Below are 20,483 nucleotides of genomic sequence, written 5' to 3' on the forward strand. Positions count from 1 at the left end.
GTCCTGGAGGCCTTTGTTGTCAGGGTAGAAGCAGCGTGGGGGGTAAAAAAACGCCCCCTCCCCCCACAGTCTAATGGGGACAGCTCTGACTCCCCATGGCGACAGGTGGTCCCTGTTCTGACGTTTTCAGAGGATGCGGACCGGGACCGTTTGGCCAGTGAGGATGACTCCGTGTCTGGGTTAGCGCAGAAAAAAGTGCTAGTAGGAGCACTTATCACAGCGGTGCGGGATACCCTAAAGAGAGAGGATACAGCAGGGGCATCTACAGAGGTGCCGGTCCATTTTGGGTCCCACAAGCCGGCCCACACTGCTAAGGTGTTTCCGTATTTTACTTGTTTTTTGATAAGCTTATTTACAAGGAGTGGGGAAGCCCGCAGCGGGCCTTTTCAGTCCTGAGAAGGATGGCGGTGCGTTATAACTTTGAGGAGAGTTTCCTGAAAAAATGTACATCTCCAGTTGTTGCCCGGCCCATGTTTACGGTGGCGGGGTCAGCATTGCAGCCAGTGTTGGCCATGGCCCTGGTGTCAAATGCTTACTGAATGGGCTAAGTTGTTGCACCGTAAATTGGAGAAGGAACAGGTTTCCCCGGTCTGCGTGAAACTGGCAGACCAGTTGGTACATGGCCTGAAGTATGTCTGTGATGCGGCCCTGGATATGGCCCCCTTTGCTTTCTAGAGCCTCAGTATCAGCTGTGGTGCTCCGTCGCCTGATTTGTTTTAAATGCTGGTTTGCGGACCAGGCTTCTAAGAAAGCGCTGGGGGACTTTCCAAGGGGAGAGGCTATTTGGAGCCTCGCTGGATGACATTATTAAGAATGTTACTGGGGGAAAGAGTACTTTGCTCCCACAGTCCAGGAAGGGTAAGAAACCACGCCATAGGCAGGGGCCCTCCTTTTCCGCTCAGAAGCAGATTTTTTATTTTTTTTTGGTATGCCCAGGTCAGCAAGTAAGCGTCCCAGTCCGATAAGGTGCCCGCTGAGGGACAAAAGCGTCCCTGGTTTTGGAAGCCGAACAAGCCTGCGAGCAAATCTGTTGCCACATAAAGTTTGCCATATTCGACTCTCGGGTGGGGGGGTCGCCTTCAGGAGTTTGCAGTACAATGGACCTCCCTCCTTTCTGACCAGTGGGTCTGCAAACTGGTTTAGTCAGGCTACAAGATAGCGTTTCTTTCTTGTCCACCAAACAGATTTTATATATTTTTTAATTTTTTTTTTCCTCCAACCTTCATCATCTTCCTGCTCGTCGGGAGGCACTGTTTGGGGCAGTACAGGATCTTCTGCTGCGTGGGGGGATAGTACCTGTACCAACACCGGAAAGGTTTCAGGGATCTAACGCCAATCTGTTTGTAGTGCCAAAGAAGGAAGGGGTCCGTGGATCTCAAGGCCCTCAACGGTTTCGTGAAAGTGCAGAGGCTCAGGATGGAATTTGTTCATTCCATGATCGCTGCACTCCATCCGGGGATTTCTTGGCATCCTTGAACATCAAGGATGTCTACTTGAATGTCCCCATATGTGTCAGGCATCAGAGGTTTCTATGATTTGCAGTCGGGGATGAGCATTACCAATTTGTATCTCTCCCTTTTTGGCCTAACAACGGCGCCAAGGGTCTTCACCAAGGTGCTAGCCCCGATTCTGGCATTGCTAAGACACAGAGGGATCGCAATCGTGGGTTACCTGGACGACCTGCTCCTGAGAGCAGCTTCTGCCTCAGAATTAAGGGAGGTGTGGCGATCACCATACAGACTCTCCGGGAGTTTGGTTGGGTGTTGAACCTCCAGAAGTCGGTGTTGGTGCCAACTCAATGCCTGGAGTATCTGGGCTTGATTCTAGACTCCTCAGAGGCAAGAATCTTTCTCCCTTCAGGCAAGCTGCAGAATCTGCGGTGAAGTTATTGATGTCCTGCAGGTGGTTGTCGCTGCATTTTTGGCATGCGAGTTCTGGGTCTCATGGTAGCCACTCTCGAGGCGGTACTGTATACTCAATTTCACACTCGAGTCTTGCAGAAAGAGATCTTGTCCAAATGGGACAAAACTCAGACATCCCTGGATTGTCAAATTCGTTTGAGCCAGCTAGTCAGGGATTCCCTTCTCTGGTGGCTGAGGTCTCTGGCCCTTTGGTCCAGGAAGTCATTCCTTCCTCTTCATTGGACAGTGATCACAACGGACGCCAGCCTGATTGGCTGGTGGGGAGTTTGGGGCATTCAGTCGGCCCAGGGTCGCTGGACGCAGGAAGAATCCCGCTTGCCAATCGGTGTACTGGAGCTTCGGGCTATCAGGTGGGGCCTCTCCACACAGTCACAGAGGTTACAGGGGCGTCCGGACAGGATCCAGTTGGACAACACCATGGCGGTGGCGTATGTCAACTATCAAGGACGACTACCATCGGTTTCCCTTTAGAGCTCCGCTGCCCAGAGGGCGTCCCAGACCCATGCTGCTGAAGCTCTTTAATTACAAGGATAAGGTGACACTAATGCGTAAGACGAGGGAGATGGGGGACATGTCCTTTTTAAAGGCTCAAAGATTTCACTTTATCCAGATTATTCTCCCGAATTGCAGAGACGTAGAGCGGAATTCCGGGCAATTAAAGCCACCCTGCAGACATATAAAGTAACATATGCACTTTTATACCCAGCAAGACTGCGTGTGATGCCCCATCTGCAGAATCAAAAATCTGTGCCCCATCCGGGGTCATTACATTGGCTGGAAGCTAATAAGGAGACCCTACAGAGTATCCAGGGAGAAAGGGAGGGTAGATTGCAAGGGAGAGGTTATAAGTTGATTGACAGATACTTAGTCGGATTTGGAAGATAAGCGTTGGTAGGACGGGGGGGAGACAGCGGGGGTGGTGTTTGGGTAATAGGTGGGCTATGGATGTTACGGTCACGTTAAACTCCCGTAGGGAGCACCTTGTTAGGTGGAGGGAGGGGGTGGAACTAATTGGGAGGGTAGGGCGGGTTGGGGGATGAGGGGGGTATTGGGGGGATGGCGTGGGCTGGAGGGGAAAACTGCTTAAAAAAAATCACGTGAAGGTAAAACTCGAATATAGCACGATAAATGTACAGGAGAACAAGATAAATAACACTAAGCATTATTACAAGGTATCACATATAAGGGTTAAATTTAATCTTAAGCCACAAATACACAAAGCATGGAAAACTCAATGGGTGATGAAATTGGGGTTGGCGCACTTTTTGAATATTGGTATACCGGTAGGGTCTACATACTACAAGTATTATGTATATCTGCATTATTTAGTTGCGTGGCGCTCTCCTCTTGTTAGCCTGTTTTTCTTCTCTGCCTGACTGTGCAGATGACACAGGCTAAAATTCTTAATGTTGGGTCCTGGAATGTGAGGGGCCTGGGCACCTCGGTTAAAAAGGCGACAGTTTTTGCTATGTTGGAGAGATTTGACGTTGGGCTGGCCTGCCTGCAGGAGACTCACTTAACCAATATGTCTAAATTACAACGAAATAATAGGAAATATCAACAGCAGTATCACTCAGTATATTCCTCTTATTCAAGGGGGGTGAGTGTGATAATAAAAGAGGGGGTGAGTTTCTCCTGCAGACAGGTCAGCATTGACGAGTTGGGCCGATATGTTTTTCTGTACGGTAAATTAGAGGGCAGTTATTGCATCCTGGCAAATATATACATACCCCCACCGTTTAAAATGGAGGTCGTGTATAAATTAATAGAATTTATTGGGGATAAAGAAGGTTTCCCGATTATAGTGATGGGAGACTTCAATGAAGTTCTTGATGTAGATATTGATAGGTTCTCCCCCCCCCAAGGTGCGGCCCCGGGATGCGGGAGAAACCAGGCTGAGCTGCTTTTTGAAGGAAATAGGGTTAATGGACCTGTGGGGAGAGAGATACCCGAGAGTTAAACAATATTCTTGCTTGTCAGGATCCTATGGTACCCTTTCTAGGATAGATATGGCTATAGGAAACGCAGAAATGGCACAAAATATAAGGGACATAGAATATATGCCTAGAGGGATCTCAGACCACTCCCTGGTAAGGGTAGTATTAAACACGGGGGTGAAAAAAACTCAAGTGAGCTGGAAGATTAGTCCATTTTGGCTGGAACTCATAAAGGATGAAGAGGAGGTTAAACTAAGACTACGAGAGTTTATAAGTTTTAATGCGGGCACCGCGCCAACTAGTGTAATCTGGGATACCTTTAAAGGCTTTTGTTAGGGGTACACTGATCCAGCAGGTAGCAAGAATGAAGCGAAAATCTAGGCTGTGGGAGGAGAGTATTAGGAAGGAACTGTTAGAGGCGGAAAATGATTATGTAAAGGATCCAACTCCAGAAAAACAAAAAATATGGTTAAATAAACAACAAGGTTATAAAACGGCAATTATAAAAAAGAAGAAAGCAAACGAATATTTCTGAAACGGCGTTATTTTGGAGAAGGAGAGGGGGTGGGTAGACTGCTTGCACAGCTGGTTAAAACAAATTCCCCTCCCTCAGTCATTTCTAGCATTAGAACCTCAAACTGGGTACCACTCCGTAGGGGGGAGGAGATAGTAGAAACCTTTGGAAATTATTATAGGGAGCTGTACCGGTCACAAGGAGTAGGGGAGGAAGGGGAAATGGATAGATTCCTGGAAGGTCTGGATATGGCGACTCTTACTCAGGAGGAAAGGGAAGCATTAGACGCCCCGATAACCATTAATGAATTACAACAGGCAGTGGTTGGGATGCCTAATCAAAAGGTCCCAGGTCCGGACGGGCTCCCGATAGAAATATATAAACATTATGGAGAATTATATGTAAGAAGGTTACCCTCGCGCCACAGTAATTATAGAAAAAGGAAAGTCCACAAAATTAATAAAAAAAACAATTAATAAAAAAACAAACAAAAAGGATTATGGTTGCAGCAAAGCACCGGCAGGGGTTCTAACCCTCCCCTAAGTGAGTGAAATCTAAATGTATACAGTGGTGTTGCGCTCCTTAATTAACTATGTCAATAAATATGTGAAGTACACAGTGTACAAAAATTAAAAAATGAGTAATCCTACAAACATGTAACTATAAACACATAATTTAACATCCAAAAAGTGCATTTAAATAAAGTGCATTTAGGTGCAAGGATAGGTATATAATATATCTCAATCTAAAGTGCACAGATTGCAGTGATAGCAGGATCTACAGCGTAACTAAACGCTTGATGATATAATGTCCAAAGGTGCAGCAGGTATAGGTATATAATATCTCAATCTAAAGTACACAGATTGCAGTGATAGCAGGATCCACAGCGTGACTAAACGCTTGATAATATAATGTCCAAAGGTGCAGCAGGGAGACAAATAAAGTGATAGAAATATATAAGAAATCTAAAAAATTATATAAAGTATATTCCACAGTCCGTATTAAATCATGCACTGAAAAAAGTCCACTCTGTGTGCAAATATCTGATAATCCCGTGAGTGAATCGTTATTCCATAGGTGATAACGTGCAAGGTGTCCACACACTGGTAGCAATGGCTACCTTACCTTACTGCTGTAAGGAAACAGCATATATCCTTTTAAGCAGGTGGTAGATGTAAACAGCAATGGGTGCCCCCCTCTCTAGGTCCTCAGTCACAGGCAGCATATACATCCATAGGAGAAGAGAAAACGCTAATAGTGAAGTATGTAATGTAATCCGAACTTTATTTTAAAAGGACATAGTCCAAGGTACTCACATTTTAGCATAAAACATAAATGCAGAAAAAAACTTTACACGAAGCGACAGCATCAAACGAACGAGCAGGTAGTGTGTACTACGACCGTCACTTCCGGAGGATACATAAATGCAGAAAAAAACTTTACACGAAGCGACAGCATCAAACGAACGAGCAGGTAGTGTGTACTACGACCGTCACTTCCGGAGGATACCGGAAGTGACGGTCGTAGTACACACTACCTGCTCGTTCGTTTGATGCTGTCGCTTCGTGTAAAGTTTTTTTCTGCATTTATGTTTTATGCTAAAATGTGAGTACCTTGGACTATGTCCTTTTAAAATAAAGTTCGGATTACATTACATACTTCACTATTAGCGTTTTCTCTTCTCCTATGGATGTATATGCTGCCTGTGACTGAGGACCTAGAGAGGGGGGCACCCATTGCTGTTTACATCTACCACCTGCTTAAAAGGATATATGCTGTTTCCTTACAGCAGTAAGGTAAGGTAGCCATTGCTACCAGTGTGTGGACACCTTGCACGTTATCACCTATGGAATAACGATTCACTCACGGGATTATCAGATATTTGCACACAGAGTGGACTTTTTGCAGTGCATGATTTAATACGGACTGTGGAATATACTTTATATAATTTTTTAGATTTCTTATATATTTCTATCACTTTATTTGTCTCCCTGCTGCACCTTTGGACATTATATTATCAAGCGTTTAGTCACGCTGTGGATCCTGCTATCACTGCAATCTGTGTACTTTAGATTGAGATATATTATATACCTATCCTTGCACCTAAATGCACTTTATTTAAATGCACTTTTTGGATGTTAAATTATGTGTTTATAGTTACATGTTTGTAGGATTACTCATTTTTTAATTTTTGTACACTGTGTACTTCACATATTTATTGACATAGTTAATTAAGGAGCGCAACACCACTGTATACATTTAGATTATGGAGAATTGCTGCTCCCTGAGTTGTATAAGACATTAATAGGTACAGTGGAGGGGGGACAACTACCTGTATCAATGACAGAGGCAACTATTATAGTGATCCCCAAAGCAGATAAGGACCCGCTGGAAGTGGCGTCATACAGGCCAATCTCGCTATTGAATTCGGATGAAAAAATCTTGGCCAAGGTACTTTCAAATAGGTTAAATCAATTTATTACAAAGCTAGTACACCCAGACCAAACGGGATTTATTTTGGGAAGGTCCACCAGTATGAATATCAGAAGGACTTTCTTAAACATGCAGATTCCCTCAGAGAACATGGGGGCAAGGGCTATAATGTCCTTGGATGTAACAAAGGCCTTTGATAGCCTAGAGTGGAAGTATCTTTGGCGGGTGTTGGAGAAAATAGGATTGGGCCCCTCCTTTATTGGCTGGGTCAAAATGATGTATAATGCCCCTAGTGCCAGGGTAAGGGTTAATGGTAGATACTCTGAAAAGATCGAAATGAGCAGAGGGACAAGGCAAGGTTGCCCTTTGTCTCCTCTGCTCTTTGCATTGGCCATAGAGCCATTAGCAATAGCGATTAGGGCCAACCCGGGGATTAAGGGATTCCAAAGAAGGGGGGAGAGACAGGAAAAGATTGCGTTATGCGCGGACGATGTCTTACTTTTCTTGGGAGACACTGGTCCGTCTCTGGAGCAGGCAGTTACCCTAGTAGAGGGCTTTGGAAATTTTTCGGGGCTGGCTATAAACTGGGGGAAGTCTGAGCTGCTCCGGGTCGACTCCCTGGATGCTGCGGCTGCGCTGGGGGGGTTACAGGTGAGGGTGGTAGATGCTATGAAGTATCTTGGTATATATTTGACAGTGAACCCCGACCAGTATATTAATAAAAATTTAATTCCACTTTTGAATAAATTTAAGTGTAAATGCGACGTCTGGAGTAAACTCCCGTTATCAGTGATGGGTCGTTGCAGCCTGATTAAGATGATATGGATGCCACAGCTGCTATATGCCTTACATAACGCACCGGTATGGATATGCAAAAAATGGTTTAAAAATTGGAGACCCTCTTCCGGGAGCTTATTTGGAGGAAAGGCACGGCCCGGATACGACTCCAGACGTTGCAGCTACCAATAGATAGAGGAGGCCTGGCGGTGCCACACCCTAGGAATTATTACCTGGCGGCGCATCTGCAGCATTTGGCGGGTTGCGACTCGGAGCAGGGAAGAAATTTTAAAAGGAGGGATCAGAATGATGGGAGCCCCACATGAATTTATAGCGGAGGTTCTGGAGGCAGACTCCTTTCAGTATAATAACTCGGTAACTAAGATGCTGGGTAAGATATGGAAAGCGGTGAAATTAAAAATGGGCTATACAGGGCTTCCAGAATTTACACCTCTTTGGGATAATAAAAATTTCCCGGAATTATTTATAATATGTAAGGTTAAAACGTGGGAAAGGAATGGTATAACCAAATTGATCCAACTTTATGACGGTGGGGTCTTAAGGACATTTTTGGATTTAAAAAAGATCTACGATATACCACAACAATCATTTTTTAGTTGCCTACAGGTGAGACACGCTTTAGCAGCACAGTTTGGGGTAAATGCGCCACGGTGGGATAAAACACCTCTACTTTGGAAGTTACTTACAATAGATGGGGCAAGTGGGTGTATTTCAGGAATATATAAGCAGCTAGGTACAAATTCCAACCAGGAAATTGACCATCCGAATTTGAAGAGGAAGTGGGAAGAGGATATAGGGGAAATATCAGATGTGCAGTGGAGGAGAATAATTGAGCTGGGGCCGGTGACGTCGGTCTCCCCCTCACAAAAGATCTTACAACTGATGCTGGTACATAGGGCTTATTACACACCTAAGAGATTATGTCGGTTTGGTAGGAGAGCAGATGACAGTTGCCCTAGATGTCGGGGACAGGGAGACCTTTTGCACATGGTGTGGCGCTGCCCGAAGTTATTTCGGTATTGGAGAGACGTGGTGGAGAGTATTAATAAGATCTTTAAGTACGTAAGAACTGGTAATGGACCCGATTCTGTGTGTGCTGGGCTGTAGGCAAGAGCAGAGAGAACGAAAAAATACTACGGCGGCAGTGGTACGCTGTTTATTTCAAGCGCGTAGACTGATCGCGCAAAGATGGCAAGCTGAGAGGGCCCCTTTGGTGGGAGAATGGACCCAAAGCATTAATGAATTAATATGGAAAGAGAAGACACTATATGTAAAGCGAGGGAATTTTAGAGAGTGGAAAGTAATTTGGAGTCCCTGGATAAATGAGTTGGGATACCCTATAGATTAGAAAGAACTAGTAGAGGGAGATATAGGTGTTATAGTGGTGGTTTACTGTTTCTGTGCTTTTGTGCGTGAAGGGGGAGGGAGGTGGTGGGAGGGGGGGAGCGAGGGGGAGGAACGAGGGGGAGGGGGAAGGGAGTGTAGGGGTAAGGGGGGAAAAGGATAAGAAATAAAATTAGGCTGTTGTTGTGTAGCTGCATTTTAGGACGATTTGTAATTTTTGATGGAAAACTTAATAAAGAATAGTGAAAATAATAATTATAAGCCACGATGATGAGGAACCATGCTGAGATATAAATGACCTGTAAGGTGATTGAGTCTCTTGCATAGGATTCCTGATGTGGAAAAAAAAAAAACTATCAAGGAGGGACGAGGAGACCTCGGCTGCAGCGCTGGAGGTCGCTCACATTCTGCAGTGGGCAGAGCGGCAGGTGCCGACTCTGTGAGCCGTATACATTCTGGGCGTAGAAAACTGGCAGGCGGACTACCACGGTCATCGGCTGCTGGACCAGGTGGAATGGTCGCTGCATCCGGAAGTATTTCGGCTCATTTGCCTAAGGTGGGGCACACCAAATGTGGATCTTTTGGCCTCCTGGCTCAATCAGAAGGTACAGAGGTTTGTGGCCAGGTCAAGAGACCCCTGGGCGGATGCGTCAGATGCGACTGATTTAACCCCCCCCCGCTCAGACTCCTACCCGTCTGCTACTCAGAGTGGAGGCCGAGGGGATTCTGGTGATTCCGATTGTACCAGATTGACCTCAACGTCCTTGGTACACTGACATAGTCAGGATGGTGGCGGATGTTCCTTGGCGGCTGCCAATGCGGGAGGACCTTCTGTCGCAAGGTCCAATACTTCATCCTGCTTTACAGTCGCTGGTTTTAATGGCATGGCTGTTTGAAAGCCAGGTGCGTAGGGACCGAGGACTGTGGGATTCAGTAATCTCCACTATGCTGAGGGCACGGAAGTCCTCGTCGTCTGAAGATTTATCATCGTACGTGGAAGGCCTGCATCTCTATGTATGCGGACATCATACCATCTCCTTACACATGTTCAGTTTCCAGGATCCTGCTGTTTTTGCAGAGAGGAGTAAATCAGAAACTTGCATTAAGCACAATTAAGGGGCAGATGTCAGCTTTGGCTGTCTCATTTCGGCAGACTTTGGTGACTCATTCAATGGCGAGTACGTTTTCTCAGGGGGTTCAACATGTTGCCCCTCCCTCCGGTTCGACCACCGCTACCTCCGTGGGATTTGAATCTGGTGCTCTCGGTGCTTCAGAAACCACCATTTGAAAACAGGGAGATTCCCTTATTGACACTATCTCAGAAAGTAGTCTTTCTAGTGGCTATTACATCTGCAAGGAGGGTTTCTGAGTTGGCGGCCTTGTCATGCAAGTCTCCCTATTTGATCCTCCACAAGGATAAGGCGGTGCTGCGCCCGCAGCCTTGGTTTCTTCCAAAGGTTATTTCGGCCTTTCATCTAAATGAGGACGTGCTTCTGTCCTTATGTCCTCGGTCGTCACATCAGAAAGAAGTTGCTTTGTATTCTTTGGACGTGGTCCGGGCTCTGCGGGTGTATCTGTCTGCTACAGCTCCTTTTTTGGAGGTCGGGCTCCCTGTTCGTATCGGTGGCTGCTCCGAAGAAGGACCTTGCAGTCTCTTTGGCCATCATTTCTAGACGGATCGTGGTTCAGGCTTATGCCATAAAAGGGCCGGTGCCCCCCTTTCCTGTCACAGCACATTTTACCAGGGCGATTGGTGCTTCCTGGGCTTTCCAACATCAAGGTTCCGTTTCCCAGATGTGTAAGGTGGCCACCTGGTCCTCCGTTCACACTTTTACAAAATTTTGCAAGGATCTTTTGGATGGGTGCTTCGGCCACAAGGTTTTGCAGGCGGCTGTTTAAGGTTGCAACTCCTGAGTTATTTTTGTGACACTGCTTGGGGACATCCCTAAGGTCAAGATTAAAGGTGCTGTGTCCATCAATGAATGAAAAAAAATAGGATTTTTGTACTCCCCGTAAAATCCTTTTTCTCTGAAGTTCATTGACGGACACAGCACCCACCCCTCCTATTTTGTTTGTACTGCTTTTTTGACGAACTGAGCTGTTGGAAGCAGTGAGGGGTAATAGCCAGTAGGACCGCCCCCTGGGCGGTGCTGTGCAGAGTTGCTGTTTTTACATGTTCTGCCTATTCCTCTCCTGAAGGTGGCGCTATAACCCTAAGGTCAAGCTTAAAGGTGCTGTGTCTGTCAATGAACCTTCAGAGAAAAGGATTTTACGGTGAGTACAAAAATCCTATTTTTGCATTGAAAAAAGTCCTTGATCCTTTACAAATACACAGTGGCTGAAAAAAGCATAGATGTGAACGTGTTCCATAGGAAACATGATAAACTGTGGTGGGTTTCTGCAAAAAGCACCAAAAAAAACATAGCTGTGACCCAAGCCTAAGACGTTTAGTAACATAATGGGGTTAAAACTAACATTAGCCCTTTATAGTACAAAAAGAGCAAATAATCGCTACTATAAGGGTTTTTTTTTTTTTTTTTCCCTGTAGGACAGTGAAAGTAATATTTAAAGTAGCGATTTGCTCTTTGTACTATAAAGGGCTAATTTTAGTTTTAACCCCATTATGTTACTGTCCAGTTAATCAATTTAGGAAAATAATAATCAGTTTTCTGATTAATCCATTAGTAATTTCGGCCCTAGTTGGGATATCGCTACTAACTTTGCACATCTAGACTTTGCAATATTTACCCGCTCTTCTTTGCAAAACTGCACAAGTTCAGTTGAATTTAATGTTGACTGTGGACTGCAGCCTTCAAGTCATTCCACAGATTTTCAATGGGGTTTAAGTCTGGGCTCGGACTATATAAACCCTGATTACCCCCACAGACTAGTACAGTGTCACTATGGTGACACTGAATTAACCCAATTACCGGATGTAAACAAAAAAATAAAAAAAATAGTGAATTAAGATTTATATAATTTTTATTGATTTATTTATTTTACTTCACCAGTCAGTATCCCTGATTACCACCACACCAGTCATATGATTAGGGCTGCAACTAACTATTTTCATAATCGATTAGTTGGCCGATTTATTGTTTCGATTAATCGGTTAATAACAAAAAAAAAGTGGGCCAAATTGACATTCATTTTCAATCACAGTGACAGGAAAATTTGGAATTAATAGAATTCTTTCATTCAGCGAATGTACAAAGATTTTTTCATCTGAATATTCTCACCTGAAAATTGATCCGTGTGGCCAGCATAAGGCTTGGTACACACCTAATGCAGTTTGCTTTTGATCTGTTTCTGCAGTGCTTTTTTTCCTGTGCGTTTTTTGATTTTTGTGCACGTGATTTTACTGCAATTTGTGTTCTTTGCATTTTTTTTTTTTTTTTTTGGGCAGATTAAACACAAAATTGCTTCAAAAACGCATTACATGCTTTTCTGCAGCTTCTCCATTGAAGTATATTGAACCAAAAAAGCACAGTTTTGCGTTTTAAAGTCCCTGACCCTTTCCAAATATGCAGCGGCTGAAAAAAGCACAGATATGAACGTGCCCCATAGGAAACCATGTAAATGAACTGTGGTGCGTTTCTACAAAAAGCACCAACAGACATATAGATGTGAACCAGGCCTAAGTGTTTAGTAACATAATTGGGTTAAAGAGTAAAATTAGCCCTTTATAGTACAAAAAAAGCAAATAATCGCTACTGGAAGGGGTTCTTTTTTTAATATAGAACAGTTAAAGTAATATTTACAGTATTATATTTTTGTACTATAAAGGGCTTATTTAATTTTTTTTTTTTTTTTTTTTTTAACCCTTATGCTACTGGCCGATTAATCGATTATGAAAATAGTAATCGATTAATTTCATAATCGATTAGTTGTCGATTAATCGATTCGTTTCAGCCCTACATATGATGCTATACTGAACTAGTGACAGTATGTTAACCCAGGGCTCGACAAACCCCGGGCGCCAGATCTCATTGGCGACTAGAATTTGTGATCTGGCGCCTGGGGCAGCACAGCGGGGGTATCCTGTCTCCTTCCACCCCCCCCTGGCGTGATCGTGTCGGGCCGCGCCGCCGCCGGCCGGTAATTGAGGCCGCGGCTTTGAGGCCTTCTGTGGTCCTATGTTTAGTTCTGTAATCTGGCGCCATCTAGTGGTGGCTGTTGGTATGACAGCCAGCGATGCTAATGAAGCTTTCACTGCCCACCCATCTCACCTTTACTTAGAATAATAAAAAAAAAAAAGTGTGTGTATATGTATATGTATATATGTATATATATATATATATATGTGTTTAGGAGTTCTAACAACCTAGAGAATAAAATGGTGGTCGTTGCAATACTGTCTGTCACACCGTATTTGTGCAGCGGACTTACAAGCGCATTTTCGGGGAAAAAGTCTTATTTTTTTAATTAAATATAACAGTAAAGTTGGCCCAATTTTTTTATATTGTGAAAAATAATGTTACACCGAATAAATTGATACCCAACATGTCACGCTTCAAAATTGCGTCCGCTCATGGAATGGCGACAAACTTTTAGCCTTTAAAATCTCCATAGGCGACGTTTAAAACATTCTACAGGTTGCACGTTTTGGGTTACAGAGGAGGTCTAGGGCTAGAATTATTGCTCTCGCTCTACCGAACGCAGCGATACCTCATGTGTGGTTTGAACACCGCTTTCCTATGCGGGCGCTACTCACGTATGCGTTCGCTTCTGCACGCAAGCTTGGCAGGACAGGGCGCATTTAAAACATTTTTTTTTTTTCTTATTTTAACTTTTTATTTTTTCACGGTGCTTTTAAAAAAAAAAAAATTGTCACTTTTATTCCTATTACAAGGAATGTAAAAATCCCTTGTAATTGAAAAAAACAGGACAGGTCCTCTTAAATATATGAGATCTGGGGTCAGAGAGACCTCAGATCTCAAATTTACACTAAAATGCAATAAAAAAAAAAAAAAAAAAATTGTCATTTGAAAAAATAAAAATAAAAATGTCCCTCTAAGAGCTATGGGCAATGACATGGAGACAGGTGGGGGGGCCGCGCTATCCTCCCCTCACTCGTCTCCATGTCAGGCCAGGGACAGGTCTGGATTGCCGTTACCGACCTGGCTCCTAACTTTTTTAGCTGGCTCCTAGATTCCAAGCAAATTTGTCAAGCCCTGTGTTAACCACTTGCCGACCAGTTGTAATTTATACTGAGGCAGGTCGGCACGATCCCGCGAACCATCGTAACTTTACGTCGGCTCTTTTAAATGGGATAGTGGGTGCGCCTGCTGCACTGCGGGGGTGCCGATGCTCATGACCGGCGATCGTGAGCACGAGAGACAGAACAGAGGTGTGTCTGTGTGTGTGTCTGTGTGTGTGTCTGTGTGTGTGTCTGTGTGTGTGTCTGTGTGTGTGTCTGTGTGTGTGTCTGTGTGTGTGTCTGTGTGTGTGTCTGTGTGTGTGTCTGTGTGTGTGTCTGTGTGTGTGTCTGTGTGTGTGTCTGTGTGTGTGTCTGTGTGTGTGTCTGTGTGTGTGTGTGTGTCTGTGTGTGTGTCTGTGTGTCTGTGTGTGTGTCTGTGTGTGTGTCTGTGTGTGTGTCTGTGTGTGTCTGTGTGTGTCTGTGTGTGTCTGTGTGTGTCTGTGTGTGTGTGTCTGTGTGTGTGTGTCTGTGTGTGTGTGTCTGTGTGTGTGTGTCTGTGTGTGTGTGTCTGTCTGTGTGTGTCTGTCTGTGTGTGTGTCTGTGTGTGTGTCTGTGTGTGTGTGTCTGTGTGTGTGTCTGTCTGTGTGTGTCTGTCTGTGTGTGTGTGTCTGTGTGTGTGTGTCTGTGTGTGTGTCTGTGTGTGTCTGTGTGTGTGTCTGTGTGTGTGTCTGTCTGTGTGTGTGTCTGTGTGTGTGTCTGTGTGTGTGTGTCTGTGTGTGTGTCTGTGTGTGTGTCTGTGTGTGTGTCTGTGTGTGTGTGTCTGTGTGTGTCTGTGTGTGTGTGTCTGTGTGTGTGTGTCTGTGTGTGTGTGTCTGTGTGTGTGTGTCTCTGTCTGTCTGTCTCTGTCTGTCTGTGTGCGTGTGTCTGTGTGCGTGTGTCTGTGTGCGTGTGTCTGTGTGCGTGTGTCTGTGTGCGTGTGTCTGTGTGCGTGTGTCTGTGTGCGTGTGTCTGTGTGCGTGTGTCTGTGTGCGTGTGTCTGTGTGCGTGTGTCTGTGTGCGTGTGTCTGTGTGTGTGCGTGTGTCTGTGTGCGTGTGTCTGTGTGCCTGTCTGTCTGTCCTGTCTGTCTGTCTGTCTGTCTGTCTGTCTCTGTCTGTCTCTGTCTGTCTCTGTCTGTCTCTGTCTGTCTGTCTCTGCCTGTCTGTCTCTGCCTGTCTGTCTCTGCCTGTCTGTCTCTGCCTGTCTGTCTCTGCCTGTCTGTCTCTGCCTGTCTGTCTCTGCCTGTCTGTCTCTGTCTGTCTGTCTCTGTCTGTCTGTCTCTGTCTGTCTGTGTGTGTGTGTGTGTGTCAGTCTCTGTCCTGAGGAGATGCAGATCATGAGTTTCTAATAGCTAGGAACCGCGATCTGTCATCTCCTATAGTCAGTCCCCTCCCCCTACAGTTAGAACACAGTTAACCCATTGAATCACCCCCTAGTGTTAACCCCTTCCCTGCCAGTGAAATTTATATAGCACTGATCGCTGTATACTTGTCAATCGTCCCCAAAAATGTGTCCGGTGTCAATCTATCCCCTATTTTTGTAGACGCTATAACATTTGCGCAAACCATTCAATGTATGCTTATTGCTATTTTTATTTTTGGTAATTAAAAAAATAAAAAAATTGTAGATGAATACATATCAGCCTGAACTGAGAAAAGAAATGATTTTTTTTTTTAAATAAAAAATTGGTGATGTTTATTATACCAGGGGGAATGGTCGCTACAAAAAACTGCAGAGATGATCAAATACCACAAAAGAGAGCTCTATTTGTGGGAAAAAAATATGAATTTTGTTTGGTTACAGCGTGGCACTACCGCGCAATTGTCAGTTAAAGCGACGCAGTGCCATATCACAATTTTTTATTTTTAACTTGTTAATTTTCCAAATTTTGTGAGAAATTCCAACCTTAAAAAAAGTCTCTTATGAAATACCTTGGACTGCCTCCAGTTCTGAGAGGGCGTCGTCCTGAGAATGCAGTTTGGCTTGTCTCCTGATTTTTCCTGACGTCCTGCCAGCGCACCGCTGCAGTGTGAAAGCCCTCGGGGCTTTCACTCTACAGACAATGATGTAGCTATTTTAGACCCCTTTCACACCAAGGGCATTTTGTAGGCGCTATAGCGTTAGAAATAGCATCTGCAATCTGCCCTAAAACCGCTGCACCATTGTCTGTAGTGTGAAAGCCCGAGGGCTTTCACACTGCAGTGGTGCTCTGGCAAGATGTCAGGAAAAGTCCTGCCAGCAGCTTCTTCGCTCCTCCACCGGTAAAAGCGCCCACTAGTGGCCGAAATGCGCTGCAAATCCGATGGTAAAACTGTGTTTTACCGCTGATGCTATGGGCGGCGCAGTGTGAAAGGGGTCTAAGGGTGGATTGTAGGTGCTATTTCTAACGCTATATCGCCTGCAAAATGCCCTTGGTGTGGAAAGGGGTCTTGCTAAGCGGCAACTATTTGACAACTGAGATTCCTTTTACTGTACATTTATATACCAGTTTGGTTTATAAGATAATTGTCATTCAAGTCAGTTATTGTCTTTTCAAATAAATATCCTAATTAACCTATTCACTAGTGTCTGTTTTTTGAGTTCTCATTCAAAATCTACTTTATATCTACTAGACTACCTTTCTCTAACATAGCAGTTCTTCTGTTTTTCTTTGTATCTAGGAGGCAGCTAAAAATTTAAGAGCCAGTTTTTTTATATCGGCTGCCTGGCACCCAAAAAAGAGGGAGGGAGAGTCTGAGGTGTATATGTACAGTGAGGTCCCCTCAGCTCCATTTTGTATACAGAGGAATCCTCCAGAAGTGTGGCACTATCCCAACTCCACCTTCCTTGCATACATCCAGAAAATGGCCTGCTCTGCTCCCTGACTCTTGTGTCTATTGGGGGGGGGGGGGGGACAGGGTGAGGCTCCCACACCTGGCTAGTAAAAAGTAAACAGTGTCCCCAAACTACTTGTAGGTGGTGCCCTTCCCTCAGACGCAGCAGGATGGGCTCCGTCCGCACTTCCACCTCCCCCAGGGGCTGAGAAATTTGTGACATGCAGGCAGGCTGTATCAGTGGGACAGGAAGTAGTTGACACATGGAAATCTGTGCAAAGCCCAGGCCCAGCGCTCTATTTCCCCCATCTCGCACACCGCTCGGTCGCAGAACGGGCACTCTTACCTGATGTCAGATGTGTACCGGTTGACCGCGAAACAAGCAGGGCTGACAGAAGGTGAGCAGTGCATCCTCTGGATGTGCAGAGAGTGGAGAAGAGGTGGTCACTGGTTCTGTTGAGCGCTGTTCATGTGACTGTGATGATGAATTAGAATGCTTCTTATTCATACCTTAGTATATGGACAGAAGCCAATCCCTGGATTAGTGAAGTGGTGTCCTGATGCCTGACAGCGGATAGCTGACAAAATCCCAGGCACCAGGATGTAATTTCTAGTCTCCATGGCCACCTGGCATCTGGGATGTGTTGAGCCCTGGTTTAACAAAAGTGAAGTTGCCCTATAAATATTAAAGCCCAATTCTAAGCGACCTAAATGAGACTTTGTTTAGGCTAGTGGACAGTAAAAGCATTTTGGTTTAGGAGACATCACTCATCACTCGTGCTCTGGTGGTGAACTGTCTCTCGGGGTCTTCACGTTGCCTATTGACCCTGAATGGGGCTTGATGATGTCGGAGGACTTTGGACAGTCAAAGCATAAGGAAGAAAAGAGCCTAATGAGATTGGTCTAGTAATGTGAAGGAGCTTGGAAAGGATCAGTAAATAAGTAAACCTGATTTTCTACGTCCCCTAGACATGGTTCTGAAGGCTGAAGGTTTTTTATTTTTATACCTCTTAATAATGCAGCCCCCCCCCCCCAATACTTACCTGAGCTTGATTTTGAGCCAGTGGTGTGCATGAGAACAGTGGCTCCCTCCCTCCCCCTATATTTAAAGACAGAAGTGGGAGCGGGGTTGAGGGCAAGTCACTCGGGAGCGAGCTTGCACTGGTTCCCCATAGCAAACGGGTTGCTATGGTGGGCATTTGACAGGGGGAGGAGCCATGAGCACATTGTTAGAATTCAAGAGGAGGATCGGGGTGCTCTGTTATAAAAAAAAAAAAAAAAAAAGTTTACAATCACTTTACCCCCACTTAAGCCTCACTGCAATGGAGGACTTCTAGGTTTCATAGAGTTCAGCTTTTAATAAAAAATTGGCAATATCCTTTTGCAGATTTATTAAACTGAATGTTCTGGGGAAAAAATGGCTTGCATGTTAACCAGTGTCTGTTTCCTAATCCATTTTATAGGAAATTCTGCACATTAGTCTTTTTACTAGTATTTTATCAGTCACCTTCTGTAGCATTATTCCCTGCTTTGTCATTCTAAGGAGTGAGAGCCTTCCATATAAGGGGCTTTCTGCAGCAGGGCTGATGTCATGGACAGTAAAAGGCGCTTTCTCGACTCATTAACAGTGAGATCACATGGTTTCTGCACATAGAAGTGAGTCATTTTCTTGAAAAAATGAAAATGTAAAATGAAAGGTGTATATAAACCTTGACTGAGCTATGACATCAATTTTATCTTAAAGATGCACATCAGGAAGTTATGCAAGTTTGGTCCAATCATGTATTCTCTAAGTATTACCATTTTTAAATGTAGCTTGTTTATTAATTCTGAATTAATCTTTATTTAGGTTATCTGCAATCCCCTGTATGACCGTGCGGTTAGTCTTAGGCTACTTTCACACTGAGGCGCTATAGCACTAAAAATAGCACCTGCAAAGTGTCCTGAAAGAGCTGCTCAATTCATTCCAATGTGAAAGCCAAAGGGCTTAAAACCACCCTGCTAGCGGCCAAATAGCGCCTCTAAATCGTTGGTAAAGCTGCGCTAAAAATGACGCCCCCTTACCGCCGGTGGCTGCCCCAGTGTGAAAGTAGCCTTCTTACACAGAATATGCTTACCGGAGGAAAGCGCACCCGGTCAACCACTTCTGTGTTCTGATGCGCCTTTTTATTTGTCAATGAAAAGGCTTGGGCTCTTGGCCAAGCTGCCCTCCGCTGTATAATTGCAGTAGAGGTCCATTGCCTTTCTATACTGTCTGGCAGAGATGCCTAGATCACAAGATTGGATGGGATTGTAAAATGTTTTGGTAGATTCACACATTTTGCTTTGATATGTTGTAAATTGTGTAGTGGTTAAGTCTCCTTTTTTATTTACTAGTATGAAACTTTTGCAATTCAGAATTATTAACCACTTTGCATTGTTGTTCATACCAGGAAGCAATGGATAATGTAAAGAAATGCAAGAATTTTCTTGCAACACTAATAAAACTTGCATCCAGTGGACCACAGTCTCCGACCATGGGCCAGAATGTGAAAAATCTCGTGAAGAATTTACTTGTAAGGATTTTTTTGTTTCACATATTAAGCATATAAAGAATCTCTCTATGGAGTATAGGCTCTTAAGCATGTTCCCCCACAATTTATGAAGCTACAGTGCCTTGCGAGAGTATTCGGCCCCCTTGAACTTTTTCAACCTTTTGCCACATTTCAGGTTTCAAACATAAAGCTATAACATTTTAATTTTTTGTGAATAATCGCCAACAAGTGGGACACAATTGTGAAGTGGAACGAAATCTATTGAATATTTTAAACTTTTTTAGCAAATAAAAAACTGAAAAGTGGTGCGTGCAAAATTATTCGGCCCCTTTACTTTCAGTGCAGCAAACTCGCTCCAGAAGTTCAGCGAGGATCTCTGAATGATCCAATGTTGTCCTAAATGACTGATGGTGATAAATAGAATCCACCTGTGTGTAATCAAGTCTCTGTATAAATGCACCTGCTCTGTGATAGTCTCAGGGTTCTGTTGAAAGCTCAGAGAGCATCATGAAGACCAAGGAACACACCAGGCAGGTCCGTAATACTGTTGTGGAGAAGTTTAAAGCCGGATTTGGATACAAAAAGATTTCCCAAGCTTTAAACATCCCAAGGAGCACTGTGCAAGCGATCATTTTGAAATGGAAGGAGTATCAGACCACTGCAAATCTGCCAAGACCTGGCCGTCCCTCTAAACTTTCAGCTCAGACAAGGAGAAGACTGATCAGAGATGCAGCCAAGAGGCCCATGATCACTCTGGATGAACTGCAGAGAACTACAGCTGAGGTGGGAGAGTCTGTCCATAGGACAACAATCGTACACTGCACAAATCTGGCCTTTATGGAAGAGTGGCAAGAAGAAAGCCATTTCTCAAAGATATCCATAAAAAGTCTCGTCTAAAGTTTGCCACAAGCCACCTGGGAGACACACCAAACATGTGGAAGAAGGTGCTCTGGTCAGATGAAACCAAAATCAAACTTTTTGTGCACAATGCAAAACGATATGTTTGGAGTA

General features: G+C 44.4%; 1 protein-coding gene across 2 annotated transcripts in view; it reads left to right on the plus strand.

Annotated features, from left to right (window-relative positions):
* TAF4B (TATA-box binding protein associated factor 4b) overlaps positions 1–20,483 on the plus strand; it is a 337,116-nt gene that overhangs the window by 32,317 nt on the left and 284,316 nt on the right. For both annotated transcript variants that reach the window (XM_077492599.1, XM_077492600.1), the window contains exon 4: positions 19,371–19,493. In XM_077492599.1, the coding sequence (XP_077348725.1) occupies positions 19,371–19,493 (123 nt within the window). The remainder of the gene's footprint in view (positions 1–19,370; positions 19,494–20,483) is intronic.

The sequence above is a fragment of the Lithobates pipiens genome, unplaced genomic scaffold (assembly GCF_037356315.1).
Source record: "Lithobates pipiens isolate NorthernLeopardFrog02 unplaced genomic scaffold, aLitPip1_a1.2 Scaffold_19, whole genome shotgun sequence".
Classification (NCBI taxonomy): domain Eukaryota; kingdom Metazoa; phylum Chordata; class Amphibia; order Anura; family Ranidae; genus Lithobates; species Lithobates pipiens.